Source organism: Falco cherrug, chromosome 4, assembly GCF_023634085.1.
Source record: "Falco cherrug isolate bFalChe1 chromosome 4, bFalChe1.pri, whole genome shotgun sequence".
NCBI lineage: Eukaryota > Metazoa > Chordata > Aves > Falconiformes > Falconidae > Falco > Falco cherrug.
In genome coordinates, this window is record NC_073700.1 from 14,300,147 (window position 1) to 14,322,615 (window position 22,469).

Below are 22,469 nucleotides of genomic sequence, written 5' to 3' on the forward strand. Positions count from 1 at the left end.
AATCAAATCTCGACAAAATAAGAAATACGGAAAACTGATGTGTCAGCCAGACCTAGAGAACAAGTTGTGAAGAATCAGATTTTTATATACCTGAATTTTCTGTTCATAATGTTTTTTTGGAGAGAATTAAGGAAGAAACACAAAGTCCCCTTAAACAGTATCCATTAAAAGGCAGAAATACAGGTGGCAGGTGCAAAAAAGAATCATCAAATCTGGTTGCCAGAATAGAAAAACTTTCCAAATATGAGAAGTAACAAAGATATGGTGAATCCTGAGCTCTCCCTACAAGACAGACATACTTGCAATCAATTCTCCAGCTGAAAGAATGACCTGGTATTTTCACTGGTCAAGAATAATTTGTTCTGAAAATTTCATTGCTCTTTGAACTTCACATTTCAAAAATGATTCTGGAAGTGGTCATTAATATTCATAACACTGTAGAAACTTTTCTCAGTATTTTAACATCCTTTGTTTTGAAATGAGCTCATCTTTCTTTTATTTTCAGGTATTTAGTAAATTCTATTTTGAGGCATGGTTGTACGTTCCTCTGAAGCATGGCTAACTGTGCCAAATTGTTTAGAAAACCGTAATTCTAGAAAATAGTTTTTAATTTGTTCATTACGAAGTACTCTAATGAGTATTAATATGTGGAAAGTTTAGTGCCTACATTTCAAGAATCTAAACAAATTACCCTTATAATGCAGTTATTTATGCCTGCAACTAATTCTGTTGGCTCTTTTCTTTAGTTTATTGGCTGCTATTCTTTCCACTTCATTTTTCTTTCCATGAATTATCTATTCTAAAGGGACAATCTGTCCTTTTACATTTACAAAGACACAGGAAAAGGTTATGTTTGCACCTGCTCTGTGCAACAGTTCTCTTAAGTACAGCCATATTTCTCACATTTAAACCATTTATTCTAATTACTAAGAATTGCTAAGAAGTCTGCCCTTTAGAAAGACAAAAGTAAGTTTTCTTGCTAATACTGGATTATACATTTACTTTGGCATATGAAAATCCTAACAAACCCTAACAACCAGCCAAACAGGATTGTCTACTCCATGTTACTTAAATTGATCCACCAACCAAATACCCACCAACCATAATTAGTACTTTTCTTCTCTCTGAAGTCCTAGAAGACAGTAATTTATTCTGTAGTATCAGTTACCTAGCCCAGAATCTGACTCAAACCATCTCCTTTCTAGTTTGAAATGAAGTATGTTACTTGGATTATCATAGTCTGTGACTGAGTATACCTTCTTAGATCTAAATTTACTTGTCACTAAATATTCAGAAGAATGTAATAGTTTTATTTAAAATTAGAATTTTAGTTTATCTTTACAGTGAAAAAGCTGGGTTTTTTTACCCCAATAACCTTCAATTTCTAGGATGTAACAAAATCATTTTCATCAAGGTCTATGACATTAGAATCCCATGGCACTCTCCCTTTAAGAAACAGATTGATACAGTATTCCACTAAGTTAATTTTACCTCTGTTTTTGCTCTGATCTCTTTTTGAACTTAGTAAGAGAATGAAAGCATCTCAGGGTCAGAAGAGCAAGTGAAATGGTTTTGCCTAGCAATTTAAAATAGAACAAAAAATTCTCAATGTTAGTGGCAAGGTTTATGGAAAGATCATCAGCCGTACAGAGCTCACGGTGAAAGCCCGCCAATAAAGAGCTGACAAAACAATACAAAGAATCCTCATTCTGACCAACTATAGGGGATTTTTTTCCTCCTTAAAAGGATCATACACAGTTAAGGTAAGAATAAAGGCATGGAAAAAAGTTCCCATCTTTCCAATTTAAATTTGAAGTTTTTGCAGAATCTGCCTCTTTATTTGTATTATGGAGCATTTACTGCTACATGCAATCACCTGCCTGCTTAACTACCTTGCTTTACTCCACCACATCTGTAACAGTGCCATGCCCCACTCTTTGGCAGCTATGAACACAGGACAGCTTTCAGGGATCCAGACAGATCATGTCCTTTTCTTCAATGTCTTCACACCCTGTATGCAGTCTCTCCAGAAAGGCAAGCTGAAATGTAAGTATCCACACCTCCTATCAAGAATAAATCTCAAACCAGATGAAACTTTGAGGCATTATCCCTGAATTATTATTTTTTTCCCATAAACTGAAGTCTTAATGTTATCCTTAAAATGGTAATTGCAAATATAAGAAAAAACCTATACGGAGACAGCTGCTGCATGAGGCTGGAAACCCTCAAGTCACTGTGAACCCCACTAACTCTGTTCTTGTACGCGATCACTACTGCTGCGTGCCAGATCACACCCATGCCCGCAGCATTCTTCATACAAACAACCCTTATTCCTTATCACTTTGAACTGAAAAAGAGAAGGAGTGGCTCCACCAATACTTCCCTTCCTTTCCTTAGAGGGGTGAAGATAAATACCTCGCTATGCAAATGCAACTATCTATAATTAAGGTGAGCAAATTAAAAAATGAGGTCTATTTAGACATGAACAGTCACATTAAGACAAACAGTAACAGTTTCCAATCGATCAAAAGGGTACTCTGAAGGGTTGACTCAAGTACATTTTCACACCACATTTGACAGTCTCCTTAAACCCTCAGTGTAATTGCAACTACAGGATATTCTAATTAACATACTTATTTTTTACTGTATCTTATTGAAGCATTAACTTGGCAGAAAGCTCATGGTTTGCTTTGCCACTGGAGTCTGAAAAGACCGGCCTCACAGTAACATTCAGAGAAGTGTAATCTCTTCTCTACCTACGTTGTTGACTAATCAAAACTTCTCTTGTCCTCCTTCAAGCAGCTCACAACCCTTATAGGCTATTCAGAATCTAAGATTTTATGTATTGGGCAGAATTAGATATCATGCTAGTCTTTTCTGTTTTAACTCTAGCAGGATGTGATTTATTTTTTTTTAACTTAAAACTTTCCCACAAGATAATACAAAACAGATTATCATCAAAATAACTGAAGATGACAACATTCAACTGTTTAGCCACCTGGATCTCCAGATGTGAGCAATTTTCTCAGTGTTTCAGTACCCTTATTCAGCCCCACCATCATCATTTCTTTCTCACCTTGGTAAATGTGTTCATTGACAAATTTCAAGCCCATAGTTTTTAAGAGAAGTTTTTTTCTTATAAAAATATGAGAAAGTTATTCTGATGTCTCCTGGTCTCCTGTTCCATAACTGAAGAAAAAGGAAACCACCCTCTTGAGAATGTTCTTGTTTCACAGCTACAAAATACCTGAGGAAGTTTTTTTCTATGCCTGATGTTTTATACTGATTAATTGAACAAGCAATGAAGTCATTGATACAAGACGACTTTGAACAGTTTTAGAGCTGCAGAAGCAATGAAAGTCAAATGCAAACAGAAGTACTTGCAGAACAAGGGTAATACATTTATCCTGAGTAGGGGGAAAGATAATACCTATCTTCTTTCAGACCAAGTGGCTAATCTAACTGGCAACATAATTTTAAACTAGGACTGTGTATTTTGTTATCAGTTCTATAATAAATGCATGAATCCTTTTTCACATCTGGAAGCAGGACACCCTGTTCATGAGTACCTTTTTTTTGGTTATCTGTTTCCTAAATTACCACCCATGCTGTGTTGGTACTCTAGTGAGAGTGATGACTGGAAGAGTTATTAAAAAGTGGTTACTTTCAAATACAAGTTAATCTCCTTCCAGAGTTACGGAATTTAACATACCCTAATAATTAAGAATGTTTCTTTATTTCACTCCTGCTTCACAAAAAATTCAAGGAGCAAGCCTCATGCTATTAATCATCAGAATTTTAAAAATTGTCTCCAGCTAGATCTGTTCAATGAAGTTTACCTTCAGTCTCTATCAGAAATCTTCAAATACTGTCACAGAAGTACATGACAGAATTAGCATCTATGTCCTGCTTCTAATTTTAAAAGGTTGGTTGAAGTTTTGCAAGATTAACCAAGATTCATATTTTTATTGTTCTGTATCTGAAAACATGCTGCATCTTTAGATTAACATGAATAATTTATCATATCTGTCAAAGCTAAAATGATGACTAATTATGATAGCCTGTGATTCACAAATTCAAACTATTACGGTGTCAATGAATAAATTAGCTATGCATGTAAAATCTACTATGTTCTGCTTATTAAAAATTGGAAAGTAATAAGCCTGTATTTACAGAAACAACTGTTTGAAAAAGGAAATATGGTACAACAATCTATATTCTCTGCTGTTCGCAAGCCTTGCAATAAAATTTCTTATCAACAAGTACAACTACTTTAGGAGCGTGGACATTTTAAGCCCTCTCCTCCTGCAGATTCCTCTATACATAACTAGTTAAAATTTGACAGAAAACTTCTTAAACCTTATCAGGTATGTTCCAGAGTGTGAAACTCCACAGAGTTCCCATTTATTCAATAAATCAAGAGCATCTCTTTGTGTTATAAACCCACTAAGCTTCCATGTATGATCAAACACATCACTCCTCACAGAGTAAAAATAAGCCACAACTGTGGTTTCAGGCCATGCTAATTCTGAGATGTCTTTCCAAAGAGAGTTAGGAAAAAGCTAAACTTTCAAAAGCTAATACCTGCGAACTGTGTTTGATTATTGCCAAGCTTTCTGAAATTCCTCTCCCTAGCAAAAAAACCCACAGGTGAACAAAAAGCAAGCATCTGCCTTAACTCTGATGAATTTCAACAAGTAAAAAAACCCAAACCTAAACTAGATTTAAAATACAAAGTCCTAATTTTAAAATACAAAGTCCTGACACAGGCAGGACTAGTCCCATGCATCAGTGCAGTCTGAGGGCTGACTGGCTGGAAAGCAGCTTTGTACCAAATGACCCAAGTATCCTGGAGGAAGACAAGTTGACCATGAGCCAGCTAAACTTCTTTGCAGCAACGGTAGCTGAGAGCATCCTGGGCTGCATTACAAAGAGCATTGCCAGCAGGTCCGGGGAGGTGGTCCTTCCTCTCTACTCAGCCCTGGTAAGACCACAGCCGGAGTGCTGCATCCAGCGCTCAGCTCTGAGATATGAGACATGGACACACCGGTCCAAGTCCAGTGTAGGATAATGAAGGTTATCAAGAGATTAGAGCACCTAACTTAGGAAGAGCAGCTGCGATTCTTTAGCCTTGAGAAGGTTCAAGGGAGAATCTCGCCAATGTGTATAACTACCTCATCAGAGGGAATGAAGATGACTGAGCCAGACTTCCCCCAGCAGTATCTAAGAATAGATAAGAGGCAATGTGCACAAATTGAAATACCTTAAATACAAGAGATTTTGCTTAAACATATGATTTTTTTTTCCTGTGTGATTGAACACTGAACAGGTTGCCCAGACAGACTGTACAGTATCCATCCTTGCAGAGATCTAAACCCAACAGGACAGAGCCCTGGGTAAGCTGCTCTAGCTGAGTCTGCTTTGAGCAGGTGGGTTGGACTAGACCATCTCTGTAGGTCCTTCCCAACCTCAGCTATGATCTGATTCTGTGAATGGTTGCAGTTTGTCCTTACATTTCTCCTGCCAGCACATGGTTGCAAGAAAAATGGAAGAGAGAAAACCCTTAGTATTTTCATGAAGCTACTAATAATGGGATAAAACTGTGGGAATAACTCCACTGACTAATGAAAGCACGTTAGATATGAAGCCAAATAATTGTAATTTGATTAAAACAAATTTATTTTACAGGACTATTTATTCCAATAGTCCTAAAGAGGAATAAGTATCAGAAGCCATCAGGTGAGTTTATCTTCCCTGCCAAAGTGGGATAAATTTTTTACAGCTACTTACCAGCTGGACAGTTTTTATTCTTTGGTACTGTTGGCAAATTTCACTTATACATTCTTCCAATTTGCCACTCAGAATGAAGCACTACTATAATGGGAATTGATCTCTACCCCGTATATTTTTATTAGCATCTGGACAAGATCTCTTTCCTTTCATTGTAAGACCGTTCTGCATCCAAACTATTTATACCAAAGATCACACTTGTAACAAGCACTGAGTAATATTACATTTTGGGTTTAAAAAAGTTTTTTCTTGGAACTTGAAATACAGTAATATTTTATTTCTACCCAACAGTAAGCCAGAAAATTAAAGATAAGACTCAACTGATAGATTTGCAAAGAATGCAGACAGATAACCTCTTTATGACAGAAAGGAAGATCTAAGAGTTTTGGATGGTGTTTGTAATCACTCCTAATTCCATTTCTTCGCAAATAACAGGAGCAGAAATAAATGACAAAATCCTGCGAAGTGACAATAGAACAGAAAAAACATCTGGCTATCTACTGAACTAACTCTGCAGATGCAGCCATCTAAAAGACCCGATTCATAATTGCATATACGAAAACAAAAACATTCTCTGTCCATGTTTCAAGTGAAATGGCGATTATGTATAAGGAAAGATGAACAAATACTGAAATAACATGGCTCAAGTGAATTATCTGCCACAAGATGTGACAAATAACTTACTGAAAAAAGCTGAGTATTTATAGTTCATACTATAGGACATAACTTTTAATTAATCATCTCATATTTTAAAGTGAAAACCATACTACTACATGTTTTTTTGAGGGCAGGCAACAGTTTTTTACCCTCGCTTTCCTGTGATGATGACTTCATTGAAACAAGTAAGGTTACAAAGTAGTCCATCTCTGACAAAATAATTGACTACAGCACATATTTTAAGATTAGTCTCTACCAGAAAAATGATTCCTTATTAATATTTCTAAAATGTTGTGTGCTCCCCTCAGAGTATAACAAGCGCTGATGCCTTCTGGAGCTGGTGAAGCCTAGTGGCAAGTCAAGCTAATCCGACTATGAACAGTGGGATACTTACTGAGCAAATTGTTAAGTTCTTTGCCAGCTGAGCTTTAAAAAAAGGTTGAAACATCATGAAAAATAAGAGAGACATACTTAACATTTAAGGGAATGAGCAACCATGCTGTGATCCTCAGCACATTCATGCTAGGAAGACACTTTGTAAGGCAAAGTAATTCTAGGAAGTGGCAACAAAGTAGAGTCCCATGGCACGTTAAAATCCGGCATCAAATTCTGGGCTATGGAAGGAGGACACTCTGTGACTGAGAAGCAGCTATCACTGACAGTATGTTTGCTGTACAGGTTTTCATGTCACAAAGGTGAGGACATCTCATATGATATCTCAAACCTTCAACATTACCAAGTATGCCACGTGATTTATAGCTGTTCACCATCCAAAGATTTAAACAAGTAGTTTGAAGCACCATGAGTCCAGTGATCACTGAGACAGCATGACTTAAGAGCTGCACCAAGGGATCAGGAAGTACCATATCTGGTTCTGCCACTAACCTTGTTGGATCACTTCACATATTAGTTTGAACACATTTTGTTGTTACTATCCCGTCTTGTCTGGATGCCCAAATACAAAACTGGGAAACTTCTTTCACCAAAAGCACTACCTCCCTAAATTGGCCTCTATTCAGCAATAGGATAAACCATCAAATATTAAACCTGTACTGCCAGCACACGCTAGCCTACATTATCAGTGAAAGCCTACTTGATCAACCACCAGATTTTAAGATTTACTGTAACTTCTATTTTTATCACTTCATTTATTTAAAAGTATCATATGAGTTCGTTAACTCTTTATAATAATATTTATAAATATATTTATAAAATATTTTCGAAGTAAACTGATAAATTACTCCCATAACTTATATGACAGAACTGGGGAGAAAAGGCTGAGCAACCTACAGGGACTCATACAAGACCACAGAATATTTCAGTGCATAACCAGAAGTAAAGCTTCTGTTCCTTGTTTGTGCCTCAGACCACTACTTTATTTTTCTGGAGGCTATGGTACAACGTGAAGGTCTATTTTCTCACATCAACAGCTCTACTCATTTGCCATAAAACTCATCATAATGTGATGTACTAATTTCAAGTGACAGGTACCTAACACTGAAAATAAACATACCAGAAATAAAAGTATGACAATGACTGGCATTATAGTAATTTATGAATGAACGTTCACGTGCTTGCCAAAATGCCAAGCAGAAGTGCTAGCACTTGCACATGTCCATATGTTGGGAATTAAACCAAGAATGCCAACACAAGCCAGTTGCTGTTTTCTTTTACACACCAATACTTTTTCAAAGACTGAGCTACTTTTGCTGTCTCAGAAAGGGAGCAAAATCAGTAATACTGAAGATTTAACAACTGGCTACTACATTTACAACAGACAGCTATATTCAGCAGTACTAATAGCTTTGCTATTTGCTGCAGAAAGTTTGCATAAATTACATGCTCTTTACCTTAGTCATGATTTTATTATGCTTCACCAAGTTTTTCATCCAACATCTATTTTACAGGTTTTTAGGCAGATCAATAAATTGTTTGTTAATGGGGCAATACTCATCTAGTCATGCCACCTAACAAAGTATCCAAAAATTCTACTTAAATTTCTTCCAAAGAAAAGGCAAACCAGCCAATTTAAACAGGTTGCACATTAGGTATTTATGACAGAATCCCACATGACTGTTTGATAGCAAGTTATCAGAAGGTTTAGCTCAGCTGATGCCAGCAATGATGAATGGCCTTGAAGAAATTATTTTTTGCTGATCAGATCAATCACTGAACAGAATGCTAAATAAAGGATTAGGCTCAAACTAAATTCGTATTTCCATCTCTAAGCAGAATAGCAGAAGAAGAAATGTAACAAAACATCATGTGCAGCTACTCTAAAACTTGCCATGGTTTTTTACATAAAGTAAATTTGATGGCTTGGTATGCTATCAATTTGCACCTGAAGCTACTCAATGATTCAGTAGTAAGTAGTCAGATTATGTAAGAAACTTCTTCGAACATTCAACTCCAGGAAGCAACAGCACAATCAATATTCTGTCCACAAACAAGCAAGAGATTGTTTTCAAAATGTCTGAAATGAAAAGAACTGAATGGGAATCACATGAAACAAGGACTTGTCTCCATTATTTAATGGATTATCATGAGTCTGCTAGGATAAAATACACTGTCTATTCTGCAAGTCTTGAAGAAGTTTATTAGCACATCAACAAATTACAGTTGATTTCTAATACAGAACTTAGTACTAAGTTTATTTTTAAAGTTTTATTAACTTCTGCATACAGTTGCACTAAGCGGGGAATAAATGAGATTGCACTTTTTAGTCTTTAAGTAGCTCCAGTTACTTTGTATGCACTGATGAACTTACATAATTATCAGAATAAGCATGACGTGATTATAATAAGTAATTAAGTAACGAAACATTTACACTGAATTAAACTTTTCTTCTTTTGTAAAAAGTATACAGAAATGTTTTGAGTGAGATTACTTCACCCACATAGAAACTGAAATCACCGCACATGAGAGAAGGAGAGATAATTAGGATTTGTATCAGACTCTCTGATAATACAAATTTAGAATCACGAAAGCTGGCAAAAAAGAGAAAAATTAGGAAGTGAAAAATAAATGTCATAACTATTTAAATATAGCAAATTTATATAGTAAATGTTTACATAAATTATATATAGCAAATACAAAATACATGTATTTAAATTTACAGAAGTACATAAGAATATTATAGAAGTAAACATATTGTTATAAGGACATAGTAATGGTGGAAAGGGGAAGTAGTGAGAAAAGATCAAGAAAACAAAGTCTAGATACAAGCTGGAAAGGGCAAAGAAAGGGGGGAAAGCAGGTAGAAAATTAGCACTCTCGGTTATCAAAAAAGCAATGAAAAAATAAATTCAGTTGAAGTGGAGAAGAGGTTTTTGTTAAGAGGTATAGATGAGTGGCAAGTACCACAAAGAATCATAATCAGTATGATGCTACAGAAAATCTGAATTCCTGCTCATCTCACGTAAGCATCTGCCATCTGTCCACAGATGAGAAGCAAACCTACGTACTTTGTTTCTGTTTACTGGATGACACACCCTGTTTGTTTTGGCCCTTTTTGTTACACCGCTTTAGAAGTAATGCATCAATTAATACCATAGGAGCAGAATGCGTTACCAGAACTACACTCAGAAAATTCAAAGAACAGGAGAGTCAGTGTGATTTGACACACAAAGCAGCTCTTTGTGTTGCAGGAAAAAAATAATGGGTAGCTTTAAAGTTGGGTACGCTTATGTCAGAGATATCTTAAGAAAAAAATATTCAAAATGCAGTAAGAAATACGAACTACCTTGAAAGGAAAAAAACCTGAAAAGGTATAAAGGCTGTGGTAGGAAGAAAAATTACAGAGAAAGGGAAGCTGCTTGAAAACCTGCAGTTTTCTGGTCTATTAAACAGTTACCAGCTTTCCTGCCAACAGTTTCTCACTTTAAATTAGTGAAATGTTACTATTTTCTGCACCAAGATCTTAATGCATTGATCAAAGCTGTCTTTAAAACAAGTACTTTGAGCCCGCTGTTCTCTAATTTCCATGCTCTATGGAGAAACAAAAATATTCTCTAGGGAAGATCTCTGCTAAGTTAATTTATCCTTTGAAGATTTTCTCAATATTCAGATTCTAAAATTATGTTAGAAATTAAGCATGCCACAGAGGAAAGTATATTACCAACATGACATAGCTTATAAAAGCCCGCTAACTCAAACCACAGACTAAAATACCTGCATGGATTGTTATAAATCCACTGAGGAATTTTAATACATATGACTCAATTCACACTAGCACATCCTTTGTTAAAATAACAAAATATTCCAAGATGACTACTTACGTGAAGGCACAGAAGATAACAGAATTTCCCAGCAACATAAAATAGCACACCATCCTAATTGCATGAAATAGATTCTTTGCATTATAATGAACACTGTTTTCTCTACTACAGTATAGCTGGAATGGTATTTTCTCAGCATCTCATTTTGTCCTCTTTGACTTAAACCTATCAGAGCTGCCTCCCCTTACCCCAGACACAAGGGACTTCAATCAAAAAACCTCTGACACCTATGGGTACAGATGAATGCAAAGTTACAGAAAGACAAACAAAAACAAAATTCTGCATTGACTTGACTCAGCTGAATTGTGTATCATTCAACCCATCTTTTCTTGCAGGGTTTCTAATGGCATAACAGTTCTTTTGTTAGCCCAAATCTTAGGTGTTCTACTGGCTACAAAGCTCAGCAAATTGCGCTGGTTATAAACAGTTGGTGCAACTTGAGAGGAAACGTTGTCCAAAGACTGACAATTGCCAGAGTTTAAAACTCTATTAAATCATTCCACACAGAACCACTGAAAAAAGTCTGTTTCAGCTATACCTCTCTTCCCTTACAGTATGGCCATAATTATACCAACTGAGAACTCCAGTTCTAGTTTTAACCGGTTTTTTCCTCCCCCAGTTATTAGAAGACACATTTCTTTTTGCCCTTAATCAAAGGGCTCTGCAATAGTTATTTATAAATATCTTACGAATTTTCAGGAAACCCCCATGAGCCAGTATCTTCATACGTTTGATAAATTCTGTCTCATTTCTTCAGATTTTTCCTCTATCTTCACTCATGATTTTGAGTCTGTTCTGTCTTTAAAGGAATGTCAGTATTTAAAACATCCAAGAAATAATGATTGTATTAGCTTAATTACTTCTTATTGACTTGATAAGTCACTGTGCTGTAATGCAAAATCTGCCACCACAATTAATGGCTGCAATCGGGCATTCATTTTACATTAAGTATTCAAGGAAGTTTTATGCATCTTACAGTAACTCAGTGGAGAAGTCTCGTCCCAACGGCACAAAAATCTGAAGTGTCAGAAATTGCTGGATCAATCCCACTAGAAAACAGGAAAAAAAATAAACACGTGTGCTCTGCGTGTGCCAATGTACATTTCACCATCAAGTACTTAAATTTTGTACCATACAGCTATGCTCCTGCAACGTTATTTTCCACGGTTTGCAGAACATACGAACACAAGAAAACCCTGAAGAAAACCAATTCAAACTGCAATAAAAGTCCCATCTGTGGCTTCGGTGGAATTTTCATAAAAATAAAAGGACCTTTTTTTAACTTACAATTCTTGCATTCCAAGAGCACGTAAACATCAAATATCCCATACAAATTACAAAGTAATAATTTCCTATCAAGATTATCTTAGTCATATGAAACTTGTGCTCGTGTTTGTGACAATGTACACCTTATTAAATAGCTTCAAAACCCCCCTGGGTAAAAATGCAATTCAGATCATGACAATAATGCTCAGTGGAGGCTTCTGATTTTTAGAACAATAGCAGAGGAGCTTAACTGAGGGAACAAATACAACAAATCTTTTAGGATTCAAGTAGCTCCCTATCAAGGGAAAACAGATAGCACAAAGCTGTCTGAATTGAACCGCACGTTGTTTTCTTAGTTATTCCATCAGGTAGGGTACAGGTTGCTCTTCTTTGACTTAACAAGTCTCAACAGCAACATTAACTCCTCTTCTAAAGAACACCAGTTCAGAACTTTCTTCTTTTGTGGGTTAAATGACACTTAAAAAAATTCAAATTATATTTGTATATATAACATCTTCTATTTTGGAAGATAATTCAAAGATTACAATACAAAATTGTATAACTGACGTAAGTGAAATACTTGAGGTACATACACCTCAAGAGAGGAAGAACCAGAGGGAAACAGAATGGTAACAGATGGAAATTTGACTGTAATAGTGCAGCAGTAGCTAAAGTAAATTTAAAACCAAAATATTCTTAGCAGTGATAATCTACAACAGTAATTCTCAATCCTCATTTTAGGCTATAATTGTTTATTGTAACATTGGCAGTAAACAATAATGGATTTCTCAGAAAGATACATTAGACTAATATTTATTATAATGAAGGTAACAGTAAGTTTCTTTTATAAAAATCAGATTATGCTTCAAGGCCCTATTGCATGACCAGACTGTGCAATCTCTTGTTTTGTGTTTGTTTGGAAAAACTGATTTGGAATTATATACCCTGCATGAAAACTATACCAGAAGATTCCTGTTCCATTTGACTAAAATCATCATCTCAATTTTTCTCCAAAAGCAAGCAGTTAATTCTAAACCAGCTCAATTCATTACTACAAGCCTTATAAGGTACAATACCCTACAGTGGAGTCGAAGGCATAAATTATGATCGCTGTAAATTCTGAGAAACAGACTGCTGTGGTATATTCTGGTGCAGGTAATAAGACAACCTAAGGAAACATGCCATTCTACCCAATTTTTACATTAATTACATTAATGTAGCTGAAATTTGAGTATAGCTTTCTTGTGCTGCTAGTGCTTGTTTGACACATAAAAGCAAAAATACTTTATAAAATGTAAAATGAGAAAGGGGACAGGAACTTATTTCATATTCTGTGATGCCAACAGAATTACTGGCTTTAGTAAGTGCCAAATAGGGTCAGAAGTTAATTTGCCACACATCAGCCTGTAGCAGGATCAGGTACAAAAGTGAACCTAGCAGCACTAGGACAATACGTACCAACAAGGATCTTCCCTTAAGCATTAAGTTTAATATGGCATTTCTACACCTTTTACTTATTTATAACTGACCTGCTAAAAAGTTTATGAAAAATCACTTCACTAATGCTGAATTACACCCAAAATAAGGGAGAATGATAGTATGAAACTGATCCAATAATCAGAACATCATAGACACTTAAGCCTGACACTTACAAGTTTGTCTAGTTTCCTTTGGTAGCTGCATTTTGTTGATTTGACTGCTTCCTTCAAGTATAAAAACAAAGCCTTTCACTTCTTTATCATATTCCTACAAAAAGCAAGAATAAACAAACATAAGCATCCTCATAGAATTTCCTTCCTCTCAACCAACCATGCTACTAACATGCAAAGCTACTTAAAAAAATTATGAATGACAGATGGCACTGTAAGTATGACAGTAGTTCAAATACAAATATAATAATATAATCCTTAGAAATGTCCTTTACTTGCATGTTTTATGAACAAATAATGCTGACAAACAGGAGTCATGATCCAGTGGGCCCAACTCAATCCATTAGTTATCAGAATAGAAAAATTACTTTCTAAATATTTAAACTATAAAATTACACTGTGACCAACCTAGTCTGCAAGCAGGCATAAAGAACTAATTTAACTAGTCATTTAGTTTGTCATAATGACAGAACTGCAAGTGACAGCTCCACTGTCAGGTCAAAGCCCTCATTACCTTCCAATTTTAAGCTTCATTCACACTTTTCTGTGTTACGCTCTAGGTTTTAGAAGTTTCTTTAAAAACTTACTTTCCATATAGCTGATGGTTTGCCCAAGAATTTCCATTTTGCTCCTGGGTTCTTGCCTTGAGCACTGAATATTTCAACAAATGGACCACCCTGTGACGAAATGGTTTAAGGATACGTCATCCAACCAAACGCTCAGCAATGAATCGTCAATGGTCAAGATGAATACATAACAACAATCCCTCCCTACATCACACTGTTACCACAGTCAGTATTACTAATCAGTTAGCAGAATATTAAAACCAGCTTCTAGACTGCTAGAATATAGCAATCCATAGTCAGTATCTGGCTTTACTAGAGGATCAGAACATAACTGAAGGAATATAATGGAATATTTTAAATTGTTTTATTTATAATGTAATTCTCTAAAAAGCAAGATTATTGCAAAAATTCTAAAAACATGCAGGAAATTAGTAAATTATATTTGGATATGGTTTATTTCTACAGCTCACCAAATGAAGTGTTTTAAAACATACTGCTAAAAAAATAAAAGCTGTCACAGATTAGCTGTTTTGTCTGATTTCCTATGGAAATGGAGATTACACAGTCTGTCTACATATGTGAATATGTTCGGCTTTGTCTACATATGCAAGCATGTCAAAGACATTTCCCAGTAATTCTTCTACTAGTTACCAAATTCCAGCCTGATTTGACCAAACAGTCTGAGAAACTAATAAAAAATTACTATCTTTTCTGGAGCGAATTAAGCAGCCTTACAGTAGAACTGATCCTACTAGTATCACCATAAAAAGGTAAGGGTTTCACTCATGCTGCAGCCTTCATGAGGCATCAGAGAATACTGGAAAAAGATTATAAATGCCCCTGCCAGGTGAAAACTCCTTACACAGAGCATGTGTCCTATTAGACATGCAAGAATCTAACCATAGGTTCTTGGGCAGGTAGGCTTTATCACCTCTGCTTAGGGAATGACTTCAATATTTTTCCCGTTTGATGTCACCAAAACCATGACATCTAATGTACTCAGTCTATAGTTTGATATGCATTTTTTCAGCAGCATGGTTGACCTAATCAATTATTACAACTCTGCTGCTCCCTTCTTATTCCTAGTTGCCTGCACTCCCCAATTTTCTTTATGTTCAGCTGCCCAAACAATTGTACAGAAGTCAGAATGAGCATGAGGGGAAAGCAAGTCTTGCCAGCAAAATAAATGCTGTTCAAATTATGCTTTCAGAGAACTCTGCCTACCCACATCTGGCAGCTTCCAGTCACATGGCTAACCCCAGCAACTGGATTTACTAAGTTCTAAGGAGATTCAAAATGGCATTCCATAAACCACACAAAATATTTTTTAAATTTATAATGGATCAAGAAATTCAAAATATGGCATACTATAAATTTTAAAGTTATCTGACCTATTTAAGGATGACAGGATCAAGCTCTCAAAAAGTTAAAAAATATTAACTGACAAGTTGTATGTGCTTATAGAAAATTTAGCAAATAAGTGGCTTTTCCTCCCATATTTACAAACACATTTTGTTGATACTGCAGCCCTTAATCAGGCCATGATTTGAGTTTAAAACTAACTGAACAGGATACAGTAAACTACCGTGCTGATGATGACATGATAAAGCGCTGAACACCAACATGAGAAGCTGACACAAGTTACTCAGTGCTGTGGAGGATGATGCATCTCATGGGTGGCGAAGGGGGAGTGTTAAGCAAGAAACTGTCAAACTCCACAATCAGTTGGAGGAGAGCATGGGGCATCTTTTGGGGAGCACAACCCTGCAAAGCCAACAGCAGCTGGGCAACGGTATCAGAAATGCCATATAAAGCTGAGATAGCCTAGGTAACAGCATCAGAAATACCAATTTTGGGTACACATCTGGGACCAGTAAGTAATTAGGGGTGGGCTGCTCTCTCAGGACGGGACTGGCACAGAGAAAGTAAGGCAGTATGGTGGAAAGGAAGGCCAGGAAACAGTAACAGGGAGAATAAGGTTTGCAAATGATGTGACTAGTGTTGTCACAAAAGGAAAAAAAACAATCTCCTTTTTCTGACAATACTGTAAGAGTTGGGCCTGCTTACATGACCAGGTGGGAGCAGATGGTGTGCCTTCCCTGGTCTGCAAGGGTAGAGACAGACAAAAAGTCACTGGTAACACCACAGTGGTGTCTGTTCTAGACCTGACAGCATCAGCAGCTACCCACTGTTTCATAACATTTCTATAAAATACTGAATATGAAACATCCCAAAACATTTCTGTATCTGGACTTTTTGCCCCCCAGAATAAGCCATTTTAATTGAGTTCTCTCAGATGTGAAATGAAAGAGGGTAAAAAACAATAGAACTATTTCTGTTTTACCTGATACTGATTTTTGAACATTTTCCAGCTTTCACAGGCAAAAAATAATTTCAGCTTCTCAATCAGTAAAGACACAAACTACACTGAAAAAAACCAACAAAAAATTGTAGGATTTAGCATGAAAAAAATCTTACAATGAAACTCCAACCATTTTTTAAAAGATAGAATAGTATTATGAAATACTTTTCACAAGTACAGAATGTATATCAACTACATCAGGGTGCTACCAGAAAGGAATTAAGATCAAAAAATATTAATATTGACACCGTCTTGGAAAACGTTCTCTTCATGCATCAAGTACCCAGGACTGCCTTTCCTTACATTACAAGTAAAACTAGTAATTTTATGTCAGCCCTTATTTCTAAGAATGACTGCTTTCTCATGCTTTAAAAACCCTTGGAAACCATTTTAAATACACTTAAAAAATATTCTTTGTTATCAAGCGCCCACTGGAAAACATTAGACTCCATTAAAGAGAAGCTTAACATTTAATACAGAAAGAAACATATGGGACAGCTGCAATAGAAACCACTCCATCTAGAGACATTTGGCAGAGACATCTGAGAGATATCTTCTTTCACATTCAGCATTCTTCTTTGAGAAGAATTAGTAAGAGTCAAACCAAGCCTTCAGTTGTTTGAGGGCTGGTAAAGTCAATGTGAATTAAGAGATGTCTGCAGTTGGAGAATCTGTAACAGTACAAAGTGAAAGGACTGATACTGTAAGCCTCCCACATCCCTCTTTGATCATGCTGAGTGTCTGCGGTTTCACCTGGAGTCAACAGAAAGTGAAGGGACCCTGAACATAAAAGGCAGGTGTCAATCACCAAAGACAGATAGAACCAGTCACAAGAGACAACACACACCTTCACTGTGAAAACTGAAAGTGCTTGTAAACACAGAAAAATCCTTTCACAAGACTGTCTCATTTGATATACTTTGTTTACATTCACTGCTTCAGTTCAGGCACAGATCACTTAAAGAATTAAATTATTTTTAATTACTGGGTTTTTTTTTTGAGCCTGAAACCATTTTCTTAACAGATAAAACCCAATTTGCTCACCAGAATATAAGTACAGCTTTTCATAAAGAACAGTTTAGCTCTCAGTCAGGTGACAAAAGTTCAAATTCTTTTTATAAAAAGATATATAACTGCAAATGAACTAGAAATTCAGTGACAATATGCATGAGTTCATAAAGAATGTATGCATTTAAAGGATTAGAGCAGCATTTTATTTTAAAAGGCATGTAACAATTCATTTCAGATGAAGTCTGTTGATGTCTAACCAATCGTTTTGATCAGCAACAAATTTTAACTCTTGAAGTTGCCTGTAAATAAAATAAAAACGGCCAAAAAAAATCAGATATTACATATTTATCCCATGCTGTTGCCAGAAACATTAGTTCATTTTAAACTTTGATTATAAGGAAAACGACATTTAGAAACCATAGCATTTTTAACGAGCCTATCAAAACCTGTAATTAGTTTTTGATCATATTACTTTAATACTGCCACTGCATACCTAACACCAGTTGCATTATTCTGCATTTTAGACAAATTTCCCACTTGTTCACGTTCACTCTTTTTTTTAAGAATGACTACATTAATTGCTATATTGAACTATTCTGAATTACAAATTAGACATTTTAGAAATGCCTTTTAAAGAATGCACTCCTAAAGCAAGTGTGTAACTTCTTCCTTCTGTGTATATTCACTTTACATATACAGCAATAATTTTGGAAATCCCTGTTCACTCACTTTGTCTGCAGCCCTATCTTTGCTATTATCTACAGCCTTTAAACAAGCCAGAACTACTCAAAATTGCATGATCCATGTCTCAGTGCGAAATAGTAGCACCATGGAACTAATCTCAGAGTGACCTACTGATCTGACCGCCTTTGCCAGAGCTAAATGTGAAGGACAGGCAGTGAGAGGCAGAAGTCATGCCCTGCTACAGTACATATTTACAATGAGTGTACTACCGTAACTCACAGGGTGATACACTTGTCCTTCTGGGACTAAGGATTTCAGTATCCCCCAGTTTTACTTTATTATTAATTTTCAGTGAAGGAGGTGCAAAGGAAGACACTGCTTTTGCCTTGGTGCAAAGCCCTTTCACTTTTACTTATAAATCAGTTCTTCATCTGCCAAGCATCAGGCACCTAACACAACCCTCACATACCTTGCAGTTCTGTTATGCCTTATTACATCTCAGGGAAAAATATTAAGACTAAATAAATGTCATGGATCCTGACGAGTCACTGCGTAAAAAGTATGAAGTTCTGACATTGAAAAAAAAATAATTAATGTCCTTCAGAAACTACTACTAGTACTCTGGTCAGAAGACTTCTGCTGACTATAATCATACTATATGTTTTGGGACAAACATTTAGTGTGTAGTATGTAGAAGCCAAGTCTCATCTTCATCACCATATCATCCTTCCAGTTGGAAAGGCTAACAGCTACTTAGCAAGCTGGACAGCTACAGTATTTGCACACATAAGACATTGAAAGTAATAATTTGTTTTCTTCACTGTTTTCTCATAAAGTATACCTGGCTTTCATAAGAGCCAGTCCACTAATGGCAAATCACACAGGGTTTTGAAGGAAGATGCAAACAGCTGCATACAGCGTGAGTAGAAGCCATCTTGATATATTAACTTGGGTTCAATACTATGCTAATACACTTTGCTTCTCAGCAGTGATTATTAGCTTTGGCTTGACATCACTAATCCATCTCCATGCTGTGTTGTATGGAAATAGTTACCAGTTGGCTCCAAACACAGAAAGAACCCATATGCTCTGGTAAACCACCACAAAGACACATCTATATCACACAAAAACCTTCTCTTACTATTTAAGTCAAATTTAAGTGGAGGAAGCATGTGTCTGAACTGAAAAGTTCTCATTCAGATGCTATGCTTAAGATAGAAGAGATGATCACATAATTACTTTCATAATGGATCACAGGAAGGGTAGATATGAAGATATAACATCTGGGAAATATGTGGTATTACACAAATACAAAAACTGGAATGATGAACACTTACTGAAGGACTGGAGCTTTTGTAACATCACTAGAAATCTTCAAATTATCAAACAAAGTTCACTCTTACAATATGGCTTACAATTTGTCAGTAATGCAGTTTTTTTATAGTAACATACACATGGGCAAGCTAGGTTATTTACTAATTCACAGAACATAATTTTATACAGACTCAGACAACTGATGACCCTTATTAACTATCAAATTCATAACAAGATGGTTCTTCCTAACATCAATGAAAGGTAAGCTAGACCCAAAGTTTGTAAGCATTTGTGTCAGGACAACTCATTCATACTAGAGAGTTGATTACTGTAAACACATCAGTGAAATAGTTTGTTTTTCATAAAGACAAAAAATACTCCAAGTATACTATAATACATTTTTGCTCACGTTGCTTACATGTAACTTCTCAATTTCCATTAAGTTACTACAAATGAAGACTAGAAATTACCTTTGCTATTAAGATTGATAGCTACCAAAACCATTACATGAATGACATGTTTGTCATGTAATTCCTGAGATATATCATTATGTATCAGGTATTACTGTCTCTAGTTATAGTAACCTGTGCTTAAAAACAAGAGAATGGTCTGGAAAATTGATAGTTGCGTTGAATTTTAGATAGGTACTTTTCCCCTTTTCATCCATCTCCCTCCTAGCCTCTCCAGAAATCCTAAAAATCAACAGTGCTTAAAATCCAGAGGGTCTGTTTTAGAAGAATCAACAGCACTTTGAAATATAAGTCCTCATTTTTTTTGCATATTTTTCAAACAAATAGATATCTTAAGACATTTTTATAGAATGCCATAAAGTAGCACTTCTCTCATTTTTCAGTCACAGATCAAACTTATTTTTTTATTGCCCTGAACCGTGTACTTTAGTACATCTGTCCAACTGGAAATACAGGTTTAAAGTGTCAGTCAATGACAAAGCATCAAGAATGTAGTTTATAAAATTAAGCAACAATGAAAGATATTTATCTTTGGAAGAACAGATTCCTATCAGGATTTACCTTGTGAGGTCTTGATTTGTGCACTGACTTTGAGTGTTAGTTTCACAGTGTTTCCTACACCAAAAATAAAACAGCAGTCCAAAGGGCTCTCTAATCCTTCCATTCACACAAACCACCGAGTACTCTCCAAAAATATTTCCATACTATGACATCTTATGTTTATTTTTTCTTCAAACTAGAATGTTGCACATTCAAGTATGTCAATAATATTTTGCATTTATGTAGCCCCATGTTGGAAACAATTGGCCCCTTGTAAGTTACAAGGGAAAGAGTATTTCACAAACAGACCTTCACGCATCTTTTAAATTACTCAGTATTAAGCCTTGTTCTAACTCCAAGGGAGACAGGGATGGACAGACTCTGAGTCCTGAAAACCTTTGTATTCATGGTTAGCCCCCAGACTTAGAAATGCATTTATGCAAGTATACAAAGACATTTTTCTGATCAACACCCCAGTGTTGAAAAAGCTGTGTTTATTTAAGATTTTCTATTCCAGAGTTGAAAGTGTGAAGCAAAGTAAGTGAATTTGCACCTACAGCTAATCTGTATTGAAAAATTACACAAATACGCTGGTTTTGGCAGGGAACATAGGATTAGACCCAAGACTGTGAATCCATATAACTCACCATCACAGGCCCAAAGCCAGTGCTGATTTATGGCAGGCTGGGGCATACCACAGAAAGCAGTTAATCACTGATGAAGGGTTTTAGTATCTTCCAGACAAATGAATTCCACATATTGAATATTTAAAGCTGGGTTTGTAACACTGCTATATATTTTCTCAAAATACAAGTTAACATAATAAATGGGTAGAGAGACCATTAATAAACTACACTACCAAGGCTACCGGTGTTCCTATGTGAAAAGCAGCAGAGCCTGCCTTTACACACAAGGCAATTTAAAAAAAAAAAGTTTTTCACTTTTATAAAAGTTCGACAGTGAAACGCTTTGACAGAAGCCCCACGATGCAAGCACCGGCATGCCGCAGGCTCGCTCCCCCGCACCACCACAGCAGCAACGCCGCGTCCCCTTGCACCGCACCGGCAACCCCGCCCCTCCGAGGCCGGCCGGGCCGCCGGGGCTCGCCCGCTCCGCCACGGCCCCTCCGCTCGCCACAGATGAGGGCGGCTCAGCCCGGGGAGCTTGGGCCCCCGCCGCGTCTCACCTGGGCGAGGGTGGCTGGGGACCAGGCCGCACCTACGCAGAGGGCGGGCCCAGGCTCCCCTAGAGGCGAGAGAGAGACGGAGGCGGGAACCGGTTAAAATGGCGGCGGGCGGGGCGTGGCTGGATCGATCCATCGCGGGGGGGGGGGGAGGGGGCGTGTAGCTGCGCCCTCCTCCGTCACTTTGGGTTTCATGGTCCGCGACTGTTCAGGGGCTGAGGGGAGCGGTGGCCTGCTGGCGGTGGCTGGTTGCCCGCGGGCCTCCCCGGCCCGCACTATGTGACTGAAACCTGGCTAAGGCGGTTATGCTGGCCCCCTCACAGGTTGTGCTGGCCCTCTCAGGCTGGCCCCCACACAGGCTGTGCTGGCCCCCTCACAGGCTGTGCTGGCCCCCTCAGGCTGGCCCTTGGGGCACACACACAGTTCGTGGCCCTGTGAAATGGCGCTGCGTCACCCAGGGCCTGTGGAGGTGTCTCAAGTGCAAATGTTGCTGAGAACTCAACTCCTGAACCACGTTTGTCATTTCCTCCTTAAGGCATCCATTGTGTAAAGCGTTACGGTTTTCTTTTTTCAGAAGGATGTAGGAAGCTATGAGCCAGAGCAGCCATGTCAAAATACTCATTTTTTAAGGAATTAGAGTGGACTTGTACGTCTGGCTTTTTTCTGTGAGGGAAGGAAATGAGAAGGACAGCTCCATTAG

The 22,469-nt window shown here is 37.0% G+C and overlaps 1 protein-coding gene across 1 annotated transcript in view; it reads right to left on the reverse strand.

Moving 5' to 3' along the window:
* Positions 1-21,862, reverse strand: part of CFAP20DC (CFAP20 domain containing) — an 84,252-nt gene extending 62,390 nt beyond the window's left edge. The window contains exons 1-5 of the mRNA XM_055710068.1: positions 21,773-21,862; positions 16,550-16,632; positions 14,227-14,316; positions 13,643-13,736; positions 11,701-11,773 (exon numbers count right to left, since the gene is read on the reverse strand). Coding sequence (XP_055566043.1) covers positions 11,701-11,773; positions 13,643-13,736; positions 14,227-14,316; positions 16,550-16,570 — 278 coding nt within the window. The 5' untranslated portion in view covers positions 16,571-16,632; positions 21,773-21,862. The remainder of the gene's footprint in view (positions 1-11,700; positions 11,774-13,642; positions 13,737-14,226; positions 14,317-16,549; positions 16,633-21,772) is intronic.
* Positions 21,863-22,469: the final 607 nt, after the last annotated feature.